Genomic DNA, 20,815 nt, shown 5'->3' on the forward strand with positions numbered 1-20,815 from the left:
TATAACAAAAAAATAACATGTTTAAGTAATTACAGTTATGTATTAAAGTACTATGTATGTTCCCTTATTTTCGTAATTTCGGAGCTAAAAAATAACTGATTTTGTATCTGAGTTACACTTGAATCTTTATGACAAGTTTTAAACTAAAGTACTTTTCTGTATGTCTACTTCCAATTGTTTAGTTTACATATTAAATGTATTTTAATTCACAAGTTTTTTGTTTCATGTATATCATAATAACTTTGATTTTTTTAATGATTTCACTGATGCTTGAACAGAGTTGTTTCAAATTCATGAGCTATGACATTTTATACTGTATGGTATCTCAATGTTTTTGTTTTACACATTCCTTCTTATGATTTCACACATTGTCCAGATTTGACCACTGTTTTTTTTTTTTTTTTTTTTTTTTTTTTTGAGGCCCCAATGGGTGACCCCGTTTATTCTCCCCGTCACATGGTTAGACATGGGTCGGGGAACCATCCCATGCTAACCTTACAAATACATACATACAAATGAGTTAAATGTAGGATATAAGAAAAACATAGGAAAAAAAGATTCCGTAATGACAATGTTCAGGGGAGATAACTATACAATTATGTTTATGGTCTGAGGCCTCAACACATAGTACAAGATAAACAGATACTACAAATATATATATAAATAGCCATATTCACGTACAGAAACGCAATTCATTATAATGATATTTATAAAAATTATATCTATTTACAATTATTGACCAATTAGCTTTTGTATAAGTGACCAGTGAGCTTTAATTTTCCCAGCTTTATCTGTTTCGCTATTAATTGATGAGGCAAACTTTAAACTATTTCTTAACCCTTGCAGCGATGGAATGGTTTCATTTCTTTTACAAAAAAAAAATATATCTGTTTATTTCCAGACTCAAAATGTTAAAAGTTTCTTCTCGGTTTTTAGTATATCCTAAAATAAAAGACTTATTATCTACGTAAAATTTTACATCAAAGCGTTTAATTATATTCGTTATATCTCCAAGTAATGATTGTATATAAGTACACTCCCAGAACAAATGAAGCAAAGTTTCTTTTTCTAGTTTGCAAAAAGAACATAATTCTGTTGTGGATATCTTCATTTTATACAACAGAACATTTGTTCCTAAAATTCGATGAACAATTCTTGTTTGCAGCCATTGTAAGTAGGAATCATTACTAATTTTAAAAACCCAGCCATGAATTTCTTCCCATTCTGAATTATGAATTTCAAAAATATTCATCCATTTATCATGACAAGTAGGAATGTCTCTGTTTCTAACAAGAATATTGTATATATGATTCGTTCCTTTCTTAGAGGATAAGATAGGTTTTAAATACAGTGGTATAATAGGAAATTCACATTCAATATTTGCATCGCTTTCATTTGATTTTACCGTTTTCATTAGTTTATTTAAGATATTTCGAATTGCTGCAAATACAAGGAAATTGATATTTATACCAGTTTTTCTTTCCAATTCTACTCGATCAATTATACTGCCATCTGTATTCATTATATCTTTCACGAACCTTATTCCTCTTTGATAAAGATATTTCATGAAAACAGGTTTCTTATCGATTTGAATCAAATGATTATAAAACAGTGGCGAATCTAGAATTTTATTCATTGTGTCAGTTGGAAAAACATCAATGAAATGAGAGTACGAGCACAGAACATCTTTCCAGAAAGGGTTTTTAATTTGTTTTACTAATATATCAACGTAATCTTTTCCAAAATTAAACAATTTTTCAAAATGTACAATATTATTTGTTAGACTATAACATTTATTTGATTGAACTGTCAATACTCTACGTAACCACGTTAATTTTAAACTTTTCATATAAGATACAATATCAACCATTTTAAGACCACCCTCGGCATAACTTTTAACTAAAACTAAACTTTTTATTTTTGGTGGGCCTTGCCAAAGAAATTCATAGAATAAGGTATGAATTTGCTGCAACATCTGTGCTGAAGGATTTGGTAAGGATGTAAAAAGATGCGTTAATAACGGTAAAAGAAGGGATTTTATTACTGTTATTTTACCTATTGGAGTAAGTTGTCGTTTCTTCCAGTATGAAATGCTGCTCTTTATTTTGTCAATTTTCTCTTTGAAATTAATTTCAATCATTTTTTCTAAGTCTATATGAAATGTAAGTCCAAGAAGTTTAAACGCATGTGTATTCCAATTCAATTTCCATTTTGTTTTAATTGATCTTGTAGTATACTTGAGAGATCCTATCCAAACAACATGTGTTTTTTCAAAATTAACTTTTAACCCTGAATATTTTGCGAATTCATTCAAAATGTTTAAAGTAGAGTTTAATGATTTATCTGTTCCATCAAGGAGTATAGAGGTATCATCAGCAAACTGACTTATTTTATATTCAACGCCGTCTATAACAATACCTTTTATGTCTTTATTATTTCGAATTTTATGTGCTAAGATCTCTGCGCATAATATAAAGATGTAGGGGCTTATTGGGTCTCCTTGACGACAACCACGTTCAATCCTAAAGAAATCAGACAGAAAACCATTTAACTGCACGGAAGTTTGCGTATCTGTATAAAACAATGAAATCCATTTTCTGAACATAGGACCAAACTTAAAGAAATCAAGAGTGTTATTAATAAAATCAAACGATAAGGTATCAAACGCCTTCTCAAAATCAATCATCATTAAAAGACCTGGTATATTATTATTTTCAGTAAAATGCATAATGTCATATATTAGACGTGTATTTTCGCCTATAAACCTTCCTTTAATAAATCCCGTTTGATCTGTATTTATAAGAATATCTAGTACCGATTTTAACCGTTTTGCTAAAGATCCTGAAGCTAATTTATAAACAGTGTTTAGTAAAGTTATAGGTCTCCAGTTTTTTAAGTACTGTTTAGGTTTATCTCCTTTAGGTATACAAATAATAATGCCTTGTTTTTGTGTAGTTGACAATTCACCTTTCATAAATGCATAGTTAATAGCTCTTACAACAAAATGTCCAACTTGCTTCCAAAAAACTTTAAAGAAATTTGTAGTAAATCCATCTGACCCCGGACTTTTATCATTTTTCATATTTCTGAAAGTTTCAGAAACCTCGGTATAAGAGAGAAAACCTTCTAAATTATTTGCTTGTTGTCGTTTAATTTAGGTATATTTATATCGGTTAGATAGTCATCTAGATTTGTCGCAGTTATATTATCATTCTTAGCATATAACTTTTCATAAAAGGTTCCAGCTTCTTTCAAAATTTCTTGTTGATTGTATATAACAGTTTTGTCATCTTTTTCCAAGAAAGGTATAGTTTTAGAGGTATAATGGTTTTTTTCTAAATTAAAAAAATATGTTGACGGTTTCTCTCCGTAATCTATCCATTTAGCTCTAGAACGAATAAAATATCCTTGCATTTTTTCTTGTCTTAAAGTTTGTAATTCTGTTTGAAAAGTTGACAGGAGCACTTTACTATTTTCACAAAGATTTTCTTCAAGTTCTTTTATTTTGGAAATTAAATAATGTTCCCTTGTTTTACGACCCTTACTTTTGTAACTTGAATATGAAATAGTCTGTCCTCTTATCTCCATTAAAAGAATTTCCAAAAAAAGCTGATCATGTATTGTAAATTGCAAACAGTCGTTACTTATTTCGCCAATATTAGATAAATTGTAAACTGGTAAACAGTACTGTAATTTAACTTCTTCTATTTTTTTATTTATACACTCAAGATAATTAATATCATATAGTAGTGAATTATTAAACTTCCAAAGACCTTTGCCGTGTGTAACTTCCTCAAAATTTAAAGACAAAATAATTACTGAGTGATCAGACCTATAGCTTATGTCAATAGTACAATTTCTAACATGTGGTAGAAAATCTTCTGTAACAAGAAAAAAATCTAGTCTCGCCTGTTGCAGAGGATTAGTTCTTCTCCATGAAAATTTACGTATAACACCATTCAATTCTCTAAAGGGATCATATAAATGTCTCTCGTTTACAGCTCTTAATAAAACTTCTCTAGCTTTTTTATTATTATCTAAGGATCTATAATTGTAATAATCTAGGTCAGTGTTTAAAACAAGATTAAAATCGCCACACCATATGTATGTATCATTTCCGATATTATCAATACTCTGAAAAATGTATTCATAAAAAGATGGTTTATCAACATTCGGTCCATATATGTTTATTAAGGTGAAACGTTTTGAATCAAAACTTAAGTCTAGTATAACATAATTACCTTCAACATCATACAATGTATTATAAATATTGAAATCTATATTTCGTTTAAACAAAATGCCCACACCTCTAGAATTTGTTTCGCCAAAGCTAAAGAAACATTCTCCATTCCATTCTGTATACAAAGTTTTATTCATATCAGCTGTAAAGTGCAAATCTTGTAAACAATATATATCAGCCCCCATCTCTTTCAGAAAACAAAACATATCAGCTCTTTTTCTACTGTCACGTAAGCCTCTACAATTGTACGAAATTATTTTTATGTTACCCATTGTCATAAATAACACTTAAAAATTGTTTTTCAGAACCAAAGTATACATTGCATAAAAGGTACAGTTCTCTGTACATAAATATGACATTCATTGTAAAACGTAGGAAACAAGAAAAAAAATACAAAAGAAAAAAAAGTGATAGTATTTTATTTGTAAGAACCATTTACGGCATTGGAATGCGGAAACGGAATTTTAGCGTTTTACATTGATGTTTATATGCTGCATTGTGAAACTCATAGAGAACACTTTTTTCAACCTTCATTTGATAATCAGCAGTCAATACCGACAAAATATCGTAAAAAACGCCATTTTTCCAACCCGCTTAAATTTTTCATACCGCCATGGCTGTGCTTGATTTTTTTTCGACCACTGTTGTAATTTATAGCCCCACTGCTGAGTGTTAATGTCCATTTTATTGACTTGGGGTTAATATTAATTACATGCATCATCATAGCAATCTAGGAGAATTTCCCTCTCTACCCTTGTCCTATAACTGATTTCATTCCCCAAACACCTTTGTACCGAAAAACACAAAAGACTGAAAATGCTTATACCTTGGACCTGATATTTTGGGATTATACTGCAATATTTCTTATATTTAAAAGCCGACACAGATCTATCATCTTACCTATCTTTGCTAGAATCATTTATTACATCTACATTTATCTAATCTCAGCGATTGCAGTTACCAATGTAAGATGTAATTAAATGAAATACTGCTGAAAAATACCAAAACATTTGGGTTTTTTTTTTAGTCATGAATATTCAATGATGACTGATCTTTATAGGGGTTTTGAGAAAATAAACCAGGTACATTGCACTACTCTTGTATTCCTGATGTCAGTTTCTTGAAACACCGCCATCACCGTTAATACACCGCAAACTATTATGGCTTTTTTTCTGGCCTTGGCTGACCCGTATTCAGGTCTTGACAGACCAGGCCAGAGTTTAGAACATGCCAATTTCTTATATTTTCCCCATCTTTGCAATATTTATCACAATAAACCGATAAAAAATGTACTGATAGAAACCATGTAACCTTAGCAACCAAAGAGCAAAATATGTGAGATATGTTACCTCAACGTTTTGCAGTAAGGTTAATACGATACTCAGGACCTCCCAATCAAGTATTTTTCCGTATTGTTTACTGCTATTTTGTGTTCTAAAAAGCACAATAGATTTCGTTGAGAATGTGCTGCATAAATGAAAGCGACCGCATTTCGTCCGAAGAATCAGTTGCACATAACCGTTCATAGACAGTCAAAACCTATGTACGCACTGTTCAGTTACTACTCACTAAACTCCAACTGACCTCACGCAGAAGCAAATATGCGCGTCTGACATTAATTACATGCAAACTTTACTTGACACAAAATATTTCTTTTAAATACTTAAGAAGTAGAAAGGCGCGCTGACCTTTCTTCGTGATCACGTTTTATCATTTTGTACAATTATACTTCAGTGACATAAAACTACGCGATGGAAAGAGAAGAAAAGGCTTAATTATCATATATTATACAAGGTATACACTTTATTACGAACAGAAATTAATTACCACAGTTAAACTGCATTGAGGAAAGGATATTACAGTAAAAACTTGTATCTGTTGGCCTTCCCAAGACAAACTAACAGGGTCACTTTTTTGTATTTTTTATCTTGAACTTTTGAATTTCTAATAATCAACTTCTTATGATATTGTGGACAAAAAAGAAAGTCTCATGGCTAGAATCGATTCCTTGGCATAAGGGTTTGAGTTTCCAATGCTTATGTAAAAAGATACTTCGAAAGTATAAATAGAAAAAAATAATACTGTTTAGGTTTGAGGGTCTCTGCATTTTTTTACATTTTTATGATCGAACGGACATTGTATCTCATTTACCTAGAAGTGATGTGGAAAATTTTCACTTACTTGCTATGCATGAAATAAATATCCTCAAAAAGTCCATTTTATTTACTATGAAAAAATCGCGGTTAACTAAAAAATCATGAAACAGATGGCCCTCCTCTTTACAATGTAGCCATACACGTTGTGTAGCACAGGCGCGCAAAAACGAGTTTTATGTATATCACATGTGTGGAGCGATTACTATGGAACGCAACATTGGTCTTAACACTTCAGACGACTGTGCAGAACGAATGCGGTATTCTCTATCTTCTGAAAATATGTCGAAAATTAAGCGAGGATAATTACGGAAACCCGTTGCCTCCATCGGCTTTTTGACCAGAGCTTGAAGTTCAGCTTGTCGCACTGTAATTTATCGCGAAAAGTCGAATACGCAGTAAGTTTTTCTCTCGCCAATTTCATTTTCTATACCCAATATTTAGCACGAAAAACAAAAGAAATTTAAAATACCTAATCATACTGGAAAGTAAGATAACGAGAGGAAATATTTTATATGTTACAAAGACTAAGTTCTTTGCTTTATTTCAGAAATAATATGTACCAAAAATGATTTGTCGCTGAACATTTAATATCATTGTGCAATTACATGATGAGGATGCAGCCCGAGTGATATAAAAATACGCATCTCAACGACAAACAATGATTTCATTCAATTGAGATATATTATTTCGATCCTTACACGTTATCAATGATTATTATGTACATCCTTGCCGAAATGTATCTAGTATTTTCTGATTTGTGTAGGGTCTTTTTCACAAGATACCACGTGACGATAAGATAGTCACATGACACTGCAAAATGGCGGAGTTCCTCTTACCAACAAATTATTTACTTATCTGATCTTTTTGACAAAAAATTCTCCAATTTGTTATTTGAACAATTATGTGCGCGAATATTACCATGTTACGAAAGAGCATTAGTGTCAAGTGTATGTTATTTATTAACTCGGAATATCGAGTTACGTATCTCGAATTTTCGAGTTACTAACTACAATAGTTTACGTTAATGTATATCGACGCACCAGAATAAGAAGGGCGTAAGTGTTAGTTACGCCCTTTTATGAATCATACATTTTTTGAAACTACACACCAAGGGGCATAATTCTGTAAAAAAAAAAATTGTCACAAACTGCTGTGTTGACGAAATTTACCAATAATAAAAGGGCGTAAGTGAAAAGTTTTTCAGAATCCCAGTAATAGAAGGGCGTATCTGCACTTAATTGTTGTATCAGAAAAATCCACTTACGCCCTAAGAATGTGAAGGGCGTACGTGTGTCATAGACAGTTTTTTTCGTTTTGCCGAAAACTATGATTTTCCACTTACGCCCTTTTAATTCTGAGGCGTCGATATGTTAATGTATAGGTCCTGGCCAAGATTAGGTATCTGGTGTATCCGTCGGGTAACCCTACAGGTCATATAATTAAGATGACCGGGCAGCGTTTGCTCTTTAAAAATATCACTATTTAAACTATGTTTAAGTCTGGAAGGTTTTCCACTTAGTTTGAGCCCATATGGCAATGAAATGTAAAAATACCCTACATGAACGTGGACAGATCTAGATTTTGAGGAGTGGTCATAGAAGATGACCGGGAAGTATTCAAACTTAGAATATTTCACTATTTTGACAATATGTGGAAGGTTTTCGACCTAGTTCGAGCCCCTACCACTTGAACATACTGTAAATGAAAGTATATTTGAAATCTGGAGTAGCTCCAGAGGCTATGGTAGGTCATACGTTGATTTATGGTAGTATATGTTCAAGTTTCCACAAGTTGGGTACAATATATGGATGTGTAGATAGATGATTCCATTTCTAAGAGTCAAAAGCCGTCGGCCTTTTACAGACGGGACAGACTTCAAAATTTGCGGATAAAAGGGCAAGATACGTAACTCGAAATTTCGAGATATTAACTCGAAATTTCGAGTTAATGAATAACATACATCTGGCACTAATGCTCTTCCGTACCATCTAGATGCGAATAATGCATATTTTTAAACTGTTCTGTTCTGTTAACTAAACCTTGTTAAACAACTCGTGATTGCAGTGATTAAGTACCGTAAGGGGAAGTAATCGCTGCGGGGAGTTTGGGTCTTTTCCAGGGTGCCGTTATGACGTTTGACGCTATGATGTTATAACTGTGACGTAACAATGAACTGTTTCATAATAACACACACTTTTCGCTAATAGGAGAACAAGTACGATCGACTAAGAATTGAAAGTATGTAAAAAGTATTATACATAAATTAGCCTTATACATGTTATGATAAAAGTGTATTAGTTTATTAGGTATCCTTTAATACATTGTGAACAGCTTAATACGTTATTTTAACTATAGCTTCTAGCTCAATAACGAAAGGATCGTTTCTGTAAATAAGTATATATATTTTGTTTTCGTATATCCCTAACGTTAAAGATGACTGGTTTGCTTTTATCAGCCAGACTGCACAAAAAAATGTGCGGGTTTAGAAATTACTCTTTTTCTTGAGGATGGAAATTATAATTTTACAAATGCAGAATTTCGAGTTGGCATCGAATTTGAAGCTAGCACGAACAGTTCTTTGTAAAATACGAGCAAACATTGCATTTCGAGCCTAGTAGAACATCGAAATCTAGAAAAAACTGAATTTAATGTCGTGTCTGTTAGAAAATCGAAAATCAAAAATCAAAATTTCAGAAAAGCTGAATTTCTAAACGGCAGGCTTTAATTTTGGGCCGGTTAGAAGTTCGATACTCAAAATCTCTTAAGTACATCTGTTGAGCTGACATTCAATTTCGAGCAAACTCGGACGTCAAAATCACATTAAAAGCTGACTTGAAAATCAATGCAAAGTCAAAATTCAGCTTCTTGAACATTTGACTTTTTCTATAAATTTCTGTTCGTGCTAGATATATTTATTCATGATATAGGCATTTCAGGCGTTCCATAGTTTTGATGATGTGCTAGTATTTGACACTCGAGGGTTATGAGAAGTATCGATTGCCCACCCATCCATCCCATACTGATATTTTAATCGGTCGTTTAATTTACATTTTCATGCAAATATTTTCCTAGAAAAGTAGAATTTTCAAGTTTACGTTACATTGTTTCAAAAAGATAAATGTATAGATTGAATTAAACAATTTAATCTATTTCACAGGATGAGAACTTATCAGACGAAAAACAATACGACCGCAACTCCAGTTTGAAGAAACTCTGCTTTGAAAGAAGACAAATTGAACAGAAATGTATACTATGTACATATTGTGAAATAGCAATGCAATTGCCCAATCCTATATCATTGTTGTTGTTACTTGTTTCTGAATTACTTGACAAGTGGATAAATAATTTAGTTTTGTTTAAGCTAAAACGAATTAGAAAATATATCGATATTTTACGCTAGATCTAAATTCACCTTTTTCTATCTGTGAGCTAGTTTTAATGTTATGAATTTCGTGGAAAGCTAGTTAGAAATTCGACGACAGTGACATTTGATGATAAATGTGCAACCACTATTTTCCAATTATATACTAAACTATTTAAAACGAATACTTCAATGTTATAATTATTAAACAAAATCGTTTTGGCATGTTTAATCCGTACGAGTAAAAAAAGTTATGCAAACAAAAGATTACCTGTTTGACACCGACTGAAACGTCGTCTGACTCAGACAGCCAAATTTGTTTGTGATTTGTATAATTTCGCATACAGTTGAATCTATCTTAAGGGCCGCCTGGATGAAGCAGTCCTTGCCTTATGCAGCCACATTTTTTTGTCCATGCAGCCAGCCAGATTATGTCGCTCCCTTGGTTGGCTGCTCAATACTGACTTGACCGTTTTAACAACAACGAACAACAACAACAACAACAACAACTTTTATTAGCAATATCGACAGTCACTGATGAAAAAAAATTAGTTCATCAACGAGTTTTTTTATGCTTGCAGTTGGATGTATAGTTGACGCAACTTGACCCCGATGGTGGACCTTTGTATCATAATATATAATGAGGCACAAGGAGTGTACGTAAAACGCTGTATACAAACTAATTCTATATAAATATACACGGTTACCGTAAGCACCCGTTATTTCTACAATGAAATAATCGATATGAAATAATCAGCCTAAGGTCAGCCATCGCGGTCAAGTTGCGACTACTATAGTTACGTGTTTTATGCGTTATGACAACGACAGTTCCTATAAATAAACTATTTTATACAAAATGTAACAGACAAAGTTTTGTATAATCCCACCTGTAGATTCAGAGAAGATGATGATTGACACCGAATGGTGGACGGACGGATGGACGACGGACGCAGAGTGATCACAAAAACCCAAAATGCTCAGGCGACCTAAAATTGTGTTCCTTACCGCGTGTGAACTCACGGCAATTCGGAGCTTTCTCCATCGAGCTATAGACAGCTATAGACAACTTTTAGCTCTCGCAGAACGAGTCGACGAAATTTTTTAAGTATGAATATTGGTCATTTCTTCCCGTTTTATACTGAATATAATGAAAACGACAGGTGAACCTGGAACGCAACTGAGTTTCAGCCATGTTGATGTAGCTGAGATTTGTGCCGTTTCCTCAATCACTCTTGTGCAGTCAATTAGGGGAAAGAGATTTTTGTCATTTGTTTGAGAATATCATTATTTTCAGTGCTTATCGGGATCAAATAATTATATGAAAATTATGGGGGCAAGGGACAGTAAATTTGAAAACTCCACAACTCTGATACCAGTGCGAAAAAAATCATAAAAAAATCCAATTTCGACAAATTCAAGGCAATTGTTAAGCGAATGTCTTGCATAGACATAGCACTTCATTATGTGACAGTTTCAGTCTGCCGATTCTGTTGCTTCTGTGATAAAAACGAGAAAAACGCAGGTTTCGGGACACTAAATACTTAGACAAAAATGGCCCAAAATGCACACCTTGCGCGACCTGTACCGTATTATCTGCAAATGACTGACCTAAAACACATGCATATTTTTAACGCATGTGGCCAGACAAAAATAATGGTGGGAAGAAATTTGTCTCATAACCGTTTACTTTTTCCGCAAATTTGAGCTGAAGCTGGATGGATGGATGGATGACCGTTTCCAATTCGTCTGACTTCCGTTACCTCAGGTAAAGTTTTAGACCCGGCCGTCAACACGGAGCTAGGAAAATCGATACATGCACATATTTATTTTACACAATAGTCACTCGTACGCAGGAATCCTTAGTTCTATAAACATCATAAATAACCAGTTGAATATATATGCCTGTAAGTACATATGTCTATTTTATTTAAAAAAAAGTACCCGGGCCAAATGCGAAACTGACCCCTGCCACTAAAGGGCTACTTCTCGAGACAATTGCGAAACTGGCCCCTGCCACTAAAGGGCTACTTCTCGAGACAATTGCGAAACTGGCCCCTGCCACTAAAGGGCTACTTCTCGAGACAATTGCGAAACTGGCCCCTGCCACTAAAGGGCTACTTCTCGAGACAATTACGAAACTGGCCCCTGCCACTAAAGGGCTACTTCTCGAGACAATATACAATTTTCAACTATATTCCCTTTTTTACAATTTAGTTAATATATTAAATACTATTTGCCAGGTCAAACAAGTTTACCTTAAACGGTTACCATCGCTTAATGTCTATCAAATGGTCACGCTGGTATATTATTAAACTTTATATAAAATATGTAGTGGGTTGAGGTTAATTATACCGATGTCCTCACGTCTGGACCGTTTTAAGGCCACGCACATTTTATATAAAAAAAACCTTGTCGCAGCGTTGCTGGAACTTATATGAAATCTAACTGTGTTGTAATTTTCAATAATTGAGACCCGCCTTGAGAAAACCAACATAGTGGCTTTGCGACCAGCATGGATCCAGACGAGCCTGCGCATCCGCGCAGTCTGATCAGGATCCATGCTATTCGCTTTCAAAGCCTATTGCAATTAGAGAAACCGTGCTGATCGCAAAGCCACTATGTTGGTTTTCTCATGACACGGCTCATATGTTCTTGAATCACCAATGGACTTTGGTTACCACCAATTAAGACACAATGCGAAGAACTGTATTGATCACACCAATTGATTAACGGTAGGGTAACAACTTCCTATAAGTCAGTTTCGCATTTGACACTCCCCTTTATGACGTACCATTTGGGTCAAAAGTCTGAAATCGCTCGAGCGGTACCATAATACACGGTAAGCGTGTAAATTTACACGCTCACCGTGTAAATTTATACGTTAAGCGTGTATTTTACACGGTTAGCGTATAAAATACACGCTAAGCGCGTAAATTTACACGCTTACCGTGTAAATTTACACGCTCAACGTGTATTTTCGTTGACCCGATTCCTAATTTAGAATTCGAGCGAATAGACCAATCAAAATTTAGTTTAGAACTGCAAAAATGACTGCATTCACCGCGGACCAGTAGTATGTCGTTTTCTGTACCCATATGGAAAAAATGCAGACAGCAGTAGTTTCTTAAACGAGTGTATATTATTAAAAGTGGGAAATAATTTACAACTAAAAGAAAATGAAGAATAATTTCATTGAAGAAATTGATAATATTTATTTCCGGGTAGCCAACGACCGGCTTCGCGAAGTCCCTGTTATGTATATGATGCGTACCTGTAACTAACAAACTTACACTGAAATGGATAATAATTTATAACTACAGCAAAATGGAGAATTATTTCATTGGCGAAATGGATAATATTTATTTCTGGGTAGCCAACGACTGGCTACGCGAACTCCCGGTTATTTATTTGATGTGTAATTGTTACTATCAAACTTAAATAAAATTGATAATAATTTATGACTACAACGAAATGGAGAATAATTTCATTGATGAAATGAACAATATTTATTTCTGGGTAGCCGACGACCGGCCGCACGAATATCATGCGTACGTGTAACTAACAAAGTTATTACTGAAATGAATAATAATTTATAACTAAAACGAAATAGAGAATAACTTCATTCACGAAGTGGTAATATTTATTTCTGTGTAGCCGGCAACCGGCCGCGCGAAGCCTAGAAAATGTATACTATGCGTTTAGTTGTTGATGGTCTTTTTGTTCGAGTTAAATATCATATTTTATTGCTTATTACTGTTTACATTTCTACTAACAAACATCAAAAATGTACATGTAAAGCCAAGAAAATAAACAAATAGGACGGGCCACAAGTACATGTAACTAACAAACTTATTACTAAAATGGATCTTAAATACAACGAAATGGAGAATATTATTTCATTTCTATTGATTCTTCGAATTGAAAGTTTTTTATTTGAAAATATGAGATGGCAGCGGTCATATTTAAGATAGAGAGAGAGAGAGAGAGAGAGAGAGAGAGTGTGTCTATTTTTTGCGGAGTTCAGCTTTATCATATTTTTTCTATTAAATTACGGATAATGACTTTGCGCACAATACAGGTTCAATATGAAAATGATCCAGCATGTAAATTAAAAAATAGAAAATTATAGATTTAGAGCTCTATATTAGCAGGAAGGTCTAATGCGTATCAGTTGTTTCAGATAGGTATTTCTCATCAGTAGTAGTTTAAGTCCTTGTTTCATATCTAACGAATTTACATTTTTTTTGTTACTACACGTTCATCGTCATATTATATAATTAAAAGGGGGCCTTAATTCAAAGCCCGGGTGTTAATTTGGAACATGTCTGGATTTTGGCTGGAGTATTTATTGTTATTGTAATGTTTGAAATGTTATACCCCCTAAATTATGTCTAAATTGCCAAAATAATAAATAGATTATGAGATTTATATTTAAATTTATTAAATTCAGTCATCCAGGGTAAGAGCCGCGATTACCTTACTTACACTCCTGAAACGCCTAAGGAAAACTGCCACAGTCAATGAACTTCATCTACACTTACTTCTTTATTTTATTAATAGAATTTTTTTTAAAACTTTAACACTTTAAAAACCCATATAAAACATAACATACACGTGATATATTAATCCGTGTTCGTTGATATAGTGGCATTGATGACCGAAGGCATTAAATTGTATCATATCAAAGCAATCTTATATGCTTCAGTAAATTTTATGATCCGCTCTAATTAGGGAATCTCGAAAGGATTTCCTGTTTTGATAACCTAGGTGGAGTGTAGGACAAAATCCCCTGCGGACAAAACCCCCTTTGCTCATTTTTGCATAGGCGGACAAAACACCCTTCATGTTTTTTACAAGGAGGACAAAACCCCCTTCGCACTTTTTTCAAGGAGGACAAAACCCCCTTCGCGGTTTTTACAGGGAGGACAAAAACCCCTTCATCATAGAATGAAAAGGGCAAATTATATAATAATATTTAATTAATCAAACTATCTGAGAGTTATTTAACAATTTACATTAATGAACAGTTCAGTGAGAAAAAGCATACAATTAACAAATTAACATGTCAATTAATTAAGAGATATTTCACACTTTTTTTCTACAAACTATAATAATTGTATAATTATGTATAGTCTGATTAATCTCAAAGTCATTATGGAACAAACTGTAATAATCGTATATAATAGATTAAGTACATCAATTATCCATATTATAATATATCTTCAAGACATCTTTTTCTATAATAAATAAAATGATAAATCTTAAAGTGTATTATGATGTTTTCCCTTTTGAATCCTTATAAAAAGCAAAGGGGGTTTTGTCCTCCTTGTAAAAAATGTGAAGAGGGTTTTGTCCTCCTTGTAAAATTTATCGAAGGGGGTTTTGTCCTCCTTGTAAAAAACATGAAGGGGGTTTTGTCCGCCTATGCAAAAATGAGCGAAGGGGGTTTTGTCCGCAGGGGATTTTGTCCGGATCCCACCTAGGTGACATATGTTTTATCATGTCATTTTGCATAAAAGTTATTTCCGGTAGATCACTTAAAACAGCAAGGTCAGTGACATGGAGCCGCTCGATACCCCCACCCCTCCCCAATTATGTACATGTCATTAAAGTCGGAGAAAAATAAATACTATTATTATTTATATATATATATAGAATTAGATTGAAATGCTTGTTCTTTTCTGACGAAAATGAGAGTAAAGCAGGCTTTTCAGGTAAGATATAATAAAAAATATATAGGTCTTTAATCAAAGAATATATACAGTAGAATAAATTACTTGACTGAAATCATCTTTACAGTGGCAAAACATTTCGTAATATAATGAAAATATTATGTATGTTTCCTTAAAAGTAATAATTCAATCATAAACTTTATAAATATCTTCCTTTGTAACATGTATTTTGATTGGCTAATTTATTTAAAAGTGTAACTCAAGCGAGCGATACGCGCTAAGCGTATAAATTTGTACGCTAAGCGTATATTTTACCCGGTAAACGCGTAAAAATACACGGTGAGCGTGTACATTTGTAGATCTGCCGATTGAAATACACGGTAAGCGTTTAAATTTACACGGTAAGCGTATAAATTTACACGCTAACCGTGTATTATGGTATCGCTCGAGCGATTTCAGACTTTTGACCCAAACGGTACGTCATACCCCTTGCTTTAAATGGTGAATTTTATACGAGCGATTAAGTGAGTAGACTAAGAACAATTTAAGAAATCCGTAAACATTCATTTTGATGTTCCTTGTTGTTTTAAAATATCAATGCCTTAGTTCTCTTGTTCATCAATGTAATGCTTTTCTTTACTTTGAAGATTATAACATTTGTAAGTACACCAAATTTGTTCCCAGTTTGAATTCACACTCTGTCTGCCGCGACCCCTACTTCACCTATTTATGGGGAAAATAAATGGACCACCTTAAGGTGGCAGGAAAAAGAGAAAGTTTGTTAATTCTGAACAATATTATATAGGCCTACTTGATTTAGAACTCTATAATTATTCCTTCTCTTGAGAAGGAATATTACTGTTTAATAAGTCACACTTGACTGAGCTACTGATACCGAAAGCTGTTGTCATTACAGGCCGGCCAATAAAACTCCATGACCTTAGAAATAACATCTAACGTTAAACTATTCTTTCTCAATTGGGGGGAATCCATGGGTTACACAACACTAAACCCGAGGATGATTAATTGATTCTTTTATTTCCTCCTGGACATAACATAGGTACATTCGCCAGATAGACATATATCAGCAAATATAAATGTAAACAACCAAATATTATCGTTACCTTCAAATGCATGGTTAATAGCACACTCCCGTGTTCTATAAATAGAACATACAATAGTTATACCATAATGCAATGCGCGCATTGCGGACAAGGGAGCGTTTTCTATATATAACGAATCATCAACTATCTCAGTAAACTTCGAAGGGAATTAAAAAAGTAACATGCCACCTGTATAAAATTGTCGCACGTGTTAACAGAATAAATAAAAGAGAAAATAAAAGAAAAAATAACTAATTAAAGAAATATATTGGAAATGTAAGGAATATACCAAATATACAGACATATAATTTTAACAAGGCGATTCAAAACGGGCCGACTAAGCAAAACAAAAAAAGAGTACTGTTTAAAATCATGTTGCATGCACATTACCCCATATTCTGCAATATTACTATTAAAATTTTGCATCAGAAGAACGGTCTACAGTCTTAATAAAAAAAATACAATATTTTCGAATGCGACACACCGAAGGGCACTTGTGGTTAAAACTTTTAATGCTAAATCACTTTTATTCATGACGTTCAAAGAATGTATCAGTACAATTAAAATCATAACTACAATAACTACATGTATTTCATTTTTAAACAACTGATTCACACAACACAAGACACAAACTTGATGATGATCCCGGATGTCAGCTGTGGTCAGTGTCCGTCAAACATTTCCTTATTAAAATACATATATGCATGGTTTGGTAGAAAATAATGGGGTTGCATTAGATTAGCAACATGTTTTATTATATAACATCTAAATATTACTACCAAAAGTCAGATATCTACATGTCACACTAAGTGGTCATTTGTAATAAAACACAACATATGTATATCACAGAGGTGTTAATTGTTTCAACGAATAACTAGATATGTGACAGAAAATAACAATGTGTATGACAGTTTACTTTAAAATATACATGTTGTTCATCATATTTCGAAATTTCAATAAATTTAAATTATGCGATCATAAAATTTCCTTTTACATTCACAAATGGATCTTTTAAATTTATAAACACTTGCGGAAGATTTTTTTTTTACAAAAAATATACTTTTAATGTATGACGGTAACCAAGAAGAACAACTTTGATTTCTTCTGATCTGTAAATAGATTTTTGTTTTAAATATTAACGCTTTTCATTTGGCATTAATACATTTTTTCTCGAGTTGTTTTATTTTTTTTCTAAATATTCTTTTTTAAAACTGAAAGTGTCACAAAATGAACAGAATAACATAATAACATCATCCATTCATTAACATCGTCATTTCATACATAGAAGAAAAAGCGGTATGTTATTTCTAACATGGATATAAAAAATAGTTTCTAGGCTAGTTTATTGAAATTAAAAGTGGAAAAAATCATTTGTTTGCGATGTGTAGGCTAGACACCTGATCAAAAATAACGAATAAAATGCAAAATCTATGGTTTACTTATGCTATTGTACAATGACTCACTGATTGTTTGTCCGCAAATTGAGTCCTGTGCTATTTTTAGATAGTAGACCTTATCGGTGACGTCACAGATCCTTACATACGGGAGTGTGCTATATATGAAAACAAACCCCATTGCGACCCTATAATTATGTGTAACAAATTTTCCCACATCAAATAACCAGGTCAATGTCTTATTGCTGCATTAGATGCTTTTAGATATCAAGCAGACGAATTCTGTGTTTACATGATCAGATTACATTCGTCTGCTGACTCTCTCATAGGTAGTAAAGCTCTTCCCCTAATGCATATATGCTTAATTGCCTGCCGGCTTTAATCTACTGAAGGAGGCAACAGATTTAGTTTGTTGGTGGATTTAACAATTTATGTTAAAAAACTAGCGTAAATACTTACCTGATATTTTTTGGCAGTATAAAACAGACATTGCAACCAACATTTTACAAGATGGTCATTTTATATTTATATAGATGTGCCCTAGAAGGAACTTTTGGTATGCTTTAACTTGTGTTATGATATAACCGAAAACCACAGTAGTTTTTCCCACGGTGTTTTATAAATAGAGCGGGTGCGAAATTTAGGTATAAATTACTAGCGAGTGTGTTCAAATCTAGGCCAAGCGGAGTTATCTGGCTACGAATTATGAAAATGTAACACAAGAAAAAAGTACAGAATAATAAATGCCTTAATTTTTGATAAATCTATTTCATCAAAGAGAATGTAAAAGAAGAAAAATTCTTAAAATTACTTAAGGTTTTCAGTTCTGAGGTTTTGTATGATGGATGAGTTCAAATTTGCAACCTACCTTGAATTTACAGTCTTACCCTTGCGGAAGGACACAAAAAATGGTAAACATAAACACTCAACACGTGTATCATAATCAAGCCTGTCATTTCTCCGACATTTAGAGATGAGTTCTCCATCTCAAGCTCTCAGACATTGATTGCCATACACCCCAGGGATGTGTAGGCGGGCTTGGCTGTTTCAATTTCACATTTTTAGACAAGTACAGACCAGGGGATGCTATCTCATGTAGATCCGGTGATTGAGCTGATCAAGGGCAGAAGAGTAGTTTCCCTTCTAAACTTGTTTAGCTGTCTGTTATACTTTTAAACGAGAATAAACGGTAGTAATTCAACAAGAATGTGTAAGATCATATAGTGCAGCAGACACACTTCGTTGATTCATTCACGTTTTGAATGAGTACAGCGAGATTTCAACGTTTATGATAGTTAATGTATATAAAATTATATTTTGAACAAAGCGTGAATATAACAACGGACATATTTCTCTGATAGAATACTTCGTTGCATCGTCTCCTCCAGACGACATTATTGTTATCTATTTTCAAAGAATTAATTGTGCATGTTTTCAGTCGAGCCATACAACCACGAATCTATCTTGGTTCTAAAAGTAAAAATATTATCTCACAATAAACAGTTTAAAACAACAGCTTATTATCATTCCACTCACTAGCAAATCAATATCGATAAAAAGTTCTCCGCCTTCGTCTGTAATGTTTGGTAACCTGATCGGAGTTAGTTATCGGTATGAATAGCAACAGTAACAAAAACGAGAAACTGGCAGTTAGTATAAGTAGCAGTAGCAAAAACGTGCAATTGGCAGTTAGTATAAGTAGCAGTAGCAAAAACCTATAATTTGGCGGCAGCAGCAGTAGCAAAAACGAGAAACTGGCAGTAGCAGTAATAGAAGTATACAGTAACAAAAACGTGCAATTGGCAGTTAGTATAAGTAGCAGTAGCAAAAACGTGAAACTGACAGTAGCAGTAGCAAAAACGTGAAATCAGCAGTAGCAAAAACGTGAAATTAGCAGAAGCAGTAGCAAAAACGTGAAAATAACAGAGGCAGTAGCAGTAGCAGCAGTAGCAATAGCAAAAAGACTTGAAATTAGCAGTAGCAGTAGCCAAAATATGAAACTGACACTTAGCAGTAGTAGCAGAAGCAGATGTGGCAACAGCGCGAAAACGGCAGTAGCAGTAGCTACAGTAGCAGTAGAAAGAAACTGAAAATGTCAGTAACAGTAGCAGTAGAAGCAAAAACGTGAAATTGGCAGTGACAGTAGCAAAATCTTGAAAATGGCAGTAGCAGTAGTAGCAGTAGCAGTCGCAAAACACTTGAAACTGACAGTATCAGTTGTAGCAGTTGCAGTAGCAAAAAACGTGGAATTGCCAGTAGCAGAAGTAATCGTAGAAGTAGAAAAAAAAACTCATCAAATGGCAATAGCAGTAGCAAAATCAATAAACTGGCAGTATCTGTAGTAGCAGTAGCAGTAACAAAAAACAAAACAAAACAAAAAACGTGAAATTGGAAGAAACAGTTGTGGCAGTAGCAGTAGCAAAAAAACATGAAATATACAGTAGCATTAGCATAAGTAAAACCGCATGATTTGCAGTAGAAGTAGCAGTAGCAAATATGTGAAACTAACAGTGGCAGTAGTATCAGCAGCAGTAGCAGTAATAAAGAACGTGAAATTGGCAGCAGCAGCAGCAGAAACGTGAACTTTGGAGCAGCAGTAGCAAACAGTAGGCAAACAGGTGAAATGGGCACTAGCGGTAGTAGCAAAATGTTAGCAGTAGCAGTGAGAAGTAGCAAAATTGTTACTGCTAACATTTTTGCTACTGCTACTGCTGCTCCAGGTACTGCCAATTTCACGTTTTCGCTACTACTACTGCTATTACCAATTTCACGTTTTAGCTGCTGTTACAGTCAAGTCCGTCTTTTTGCTACTGCTACTAGCAATTTCACGTTTTTGCTACTGCTACTGCCAATTTCACGTTTTTGCTACTGCAACTGCTACGTTCAATT

The 20,815-nt window shown here is 33.6% G+C and overlaps 1 protein-coding gene across 1 annotated transcript in view; it reads right to left on the minus strand.

The window, feature by feature from the left end:
* LOC123554849 (uncharacterized) overlaps positions 1-6,601 on the minus strand; it is a 42,703-nt gene extending 36,102 nt beyond the window's left edge. The window contains exon 1 of the mRNA XM_045345210.2: positions 6,422-6,601. Coding sequence (XP_045201145.2) covers positions 6,422-6,458 — 37 coding nt within the window. The 5' untranslated portion in view covers positions 6,459-6,601. The remainder of the gene's footprint in view (positions 1-6,421) is intronic.
* Between the last annotated feature and the right edge of the window lie 14,214 nt (positions 6,602-20,815).

This window comes from Mercenaria mercenaria, chromosome 7 (assembly GCF_021730395.1).
Source record: "Mercenaria mercenaria strain notata chromosome 7, MADL_Memer_1, whole genome shotgun sequence".
Classification (NCBI taxonomy): domain Eukaryota; kingdom Metazoa; phylum Mollusca; class Bivalvia; order Venerida; family Veneridae; genus Mercenaria; species Mercenaria mercenaria.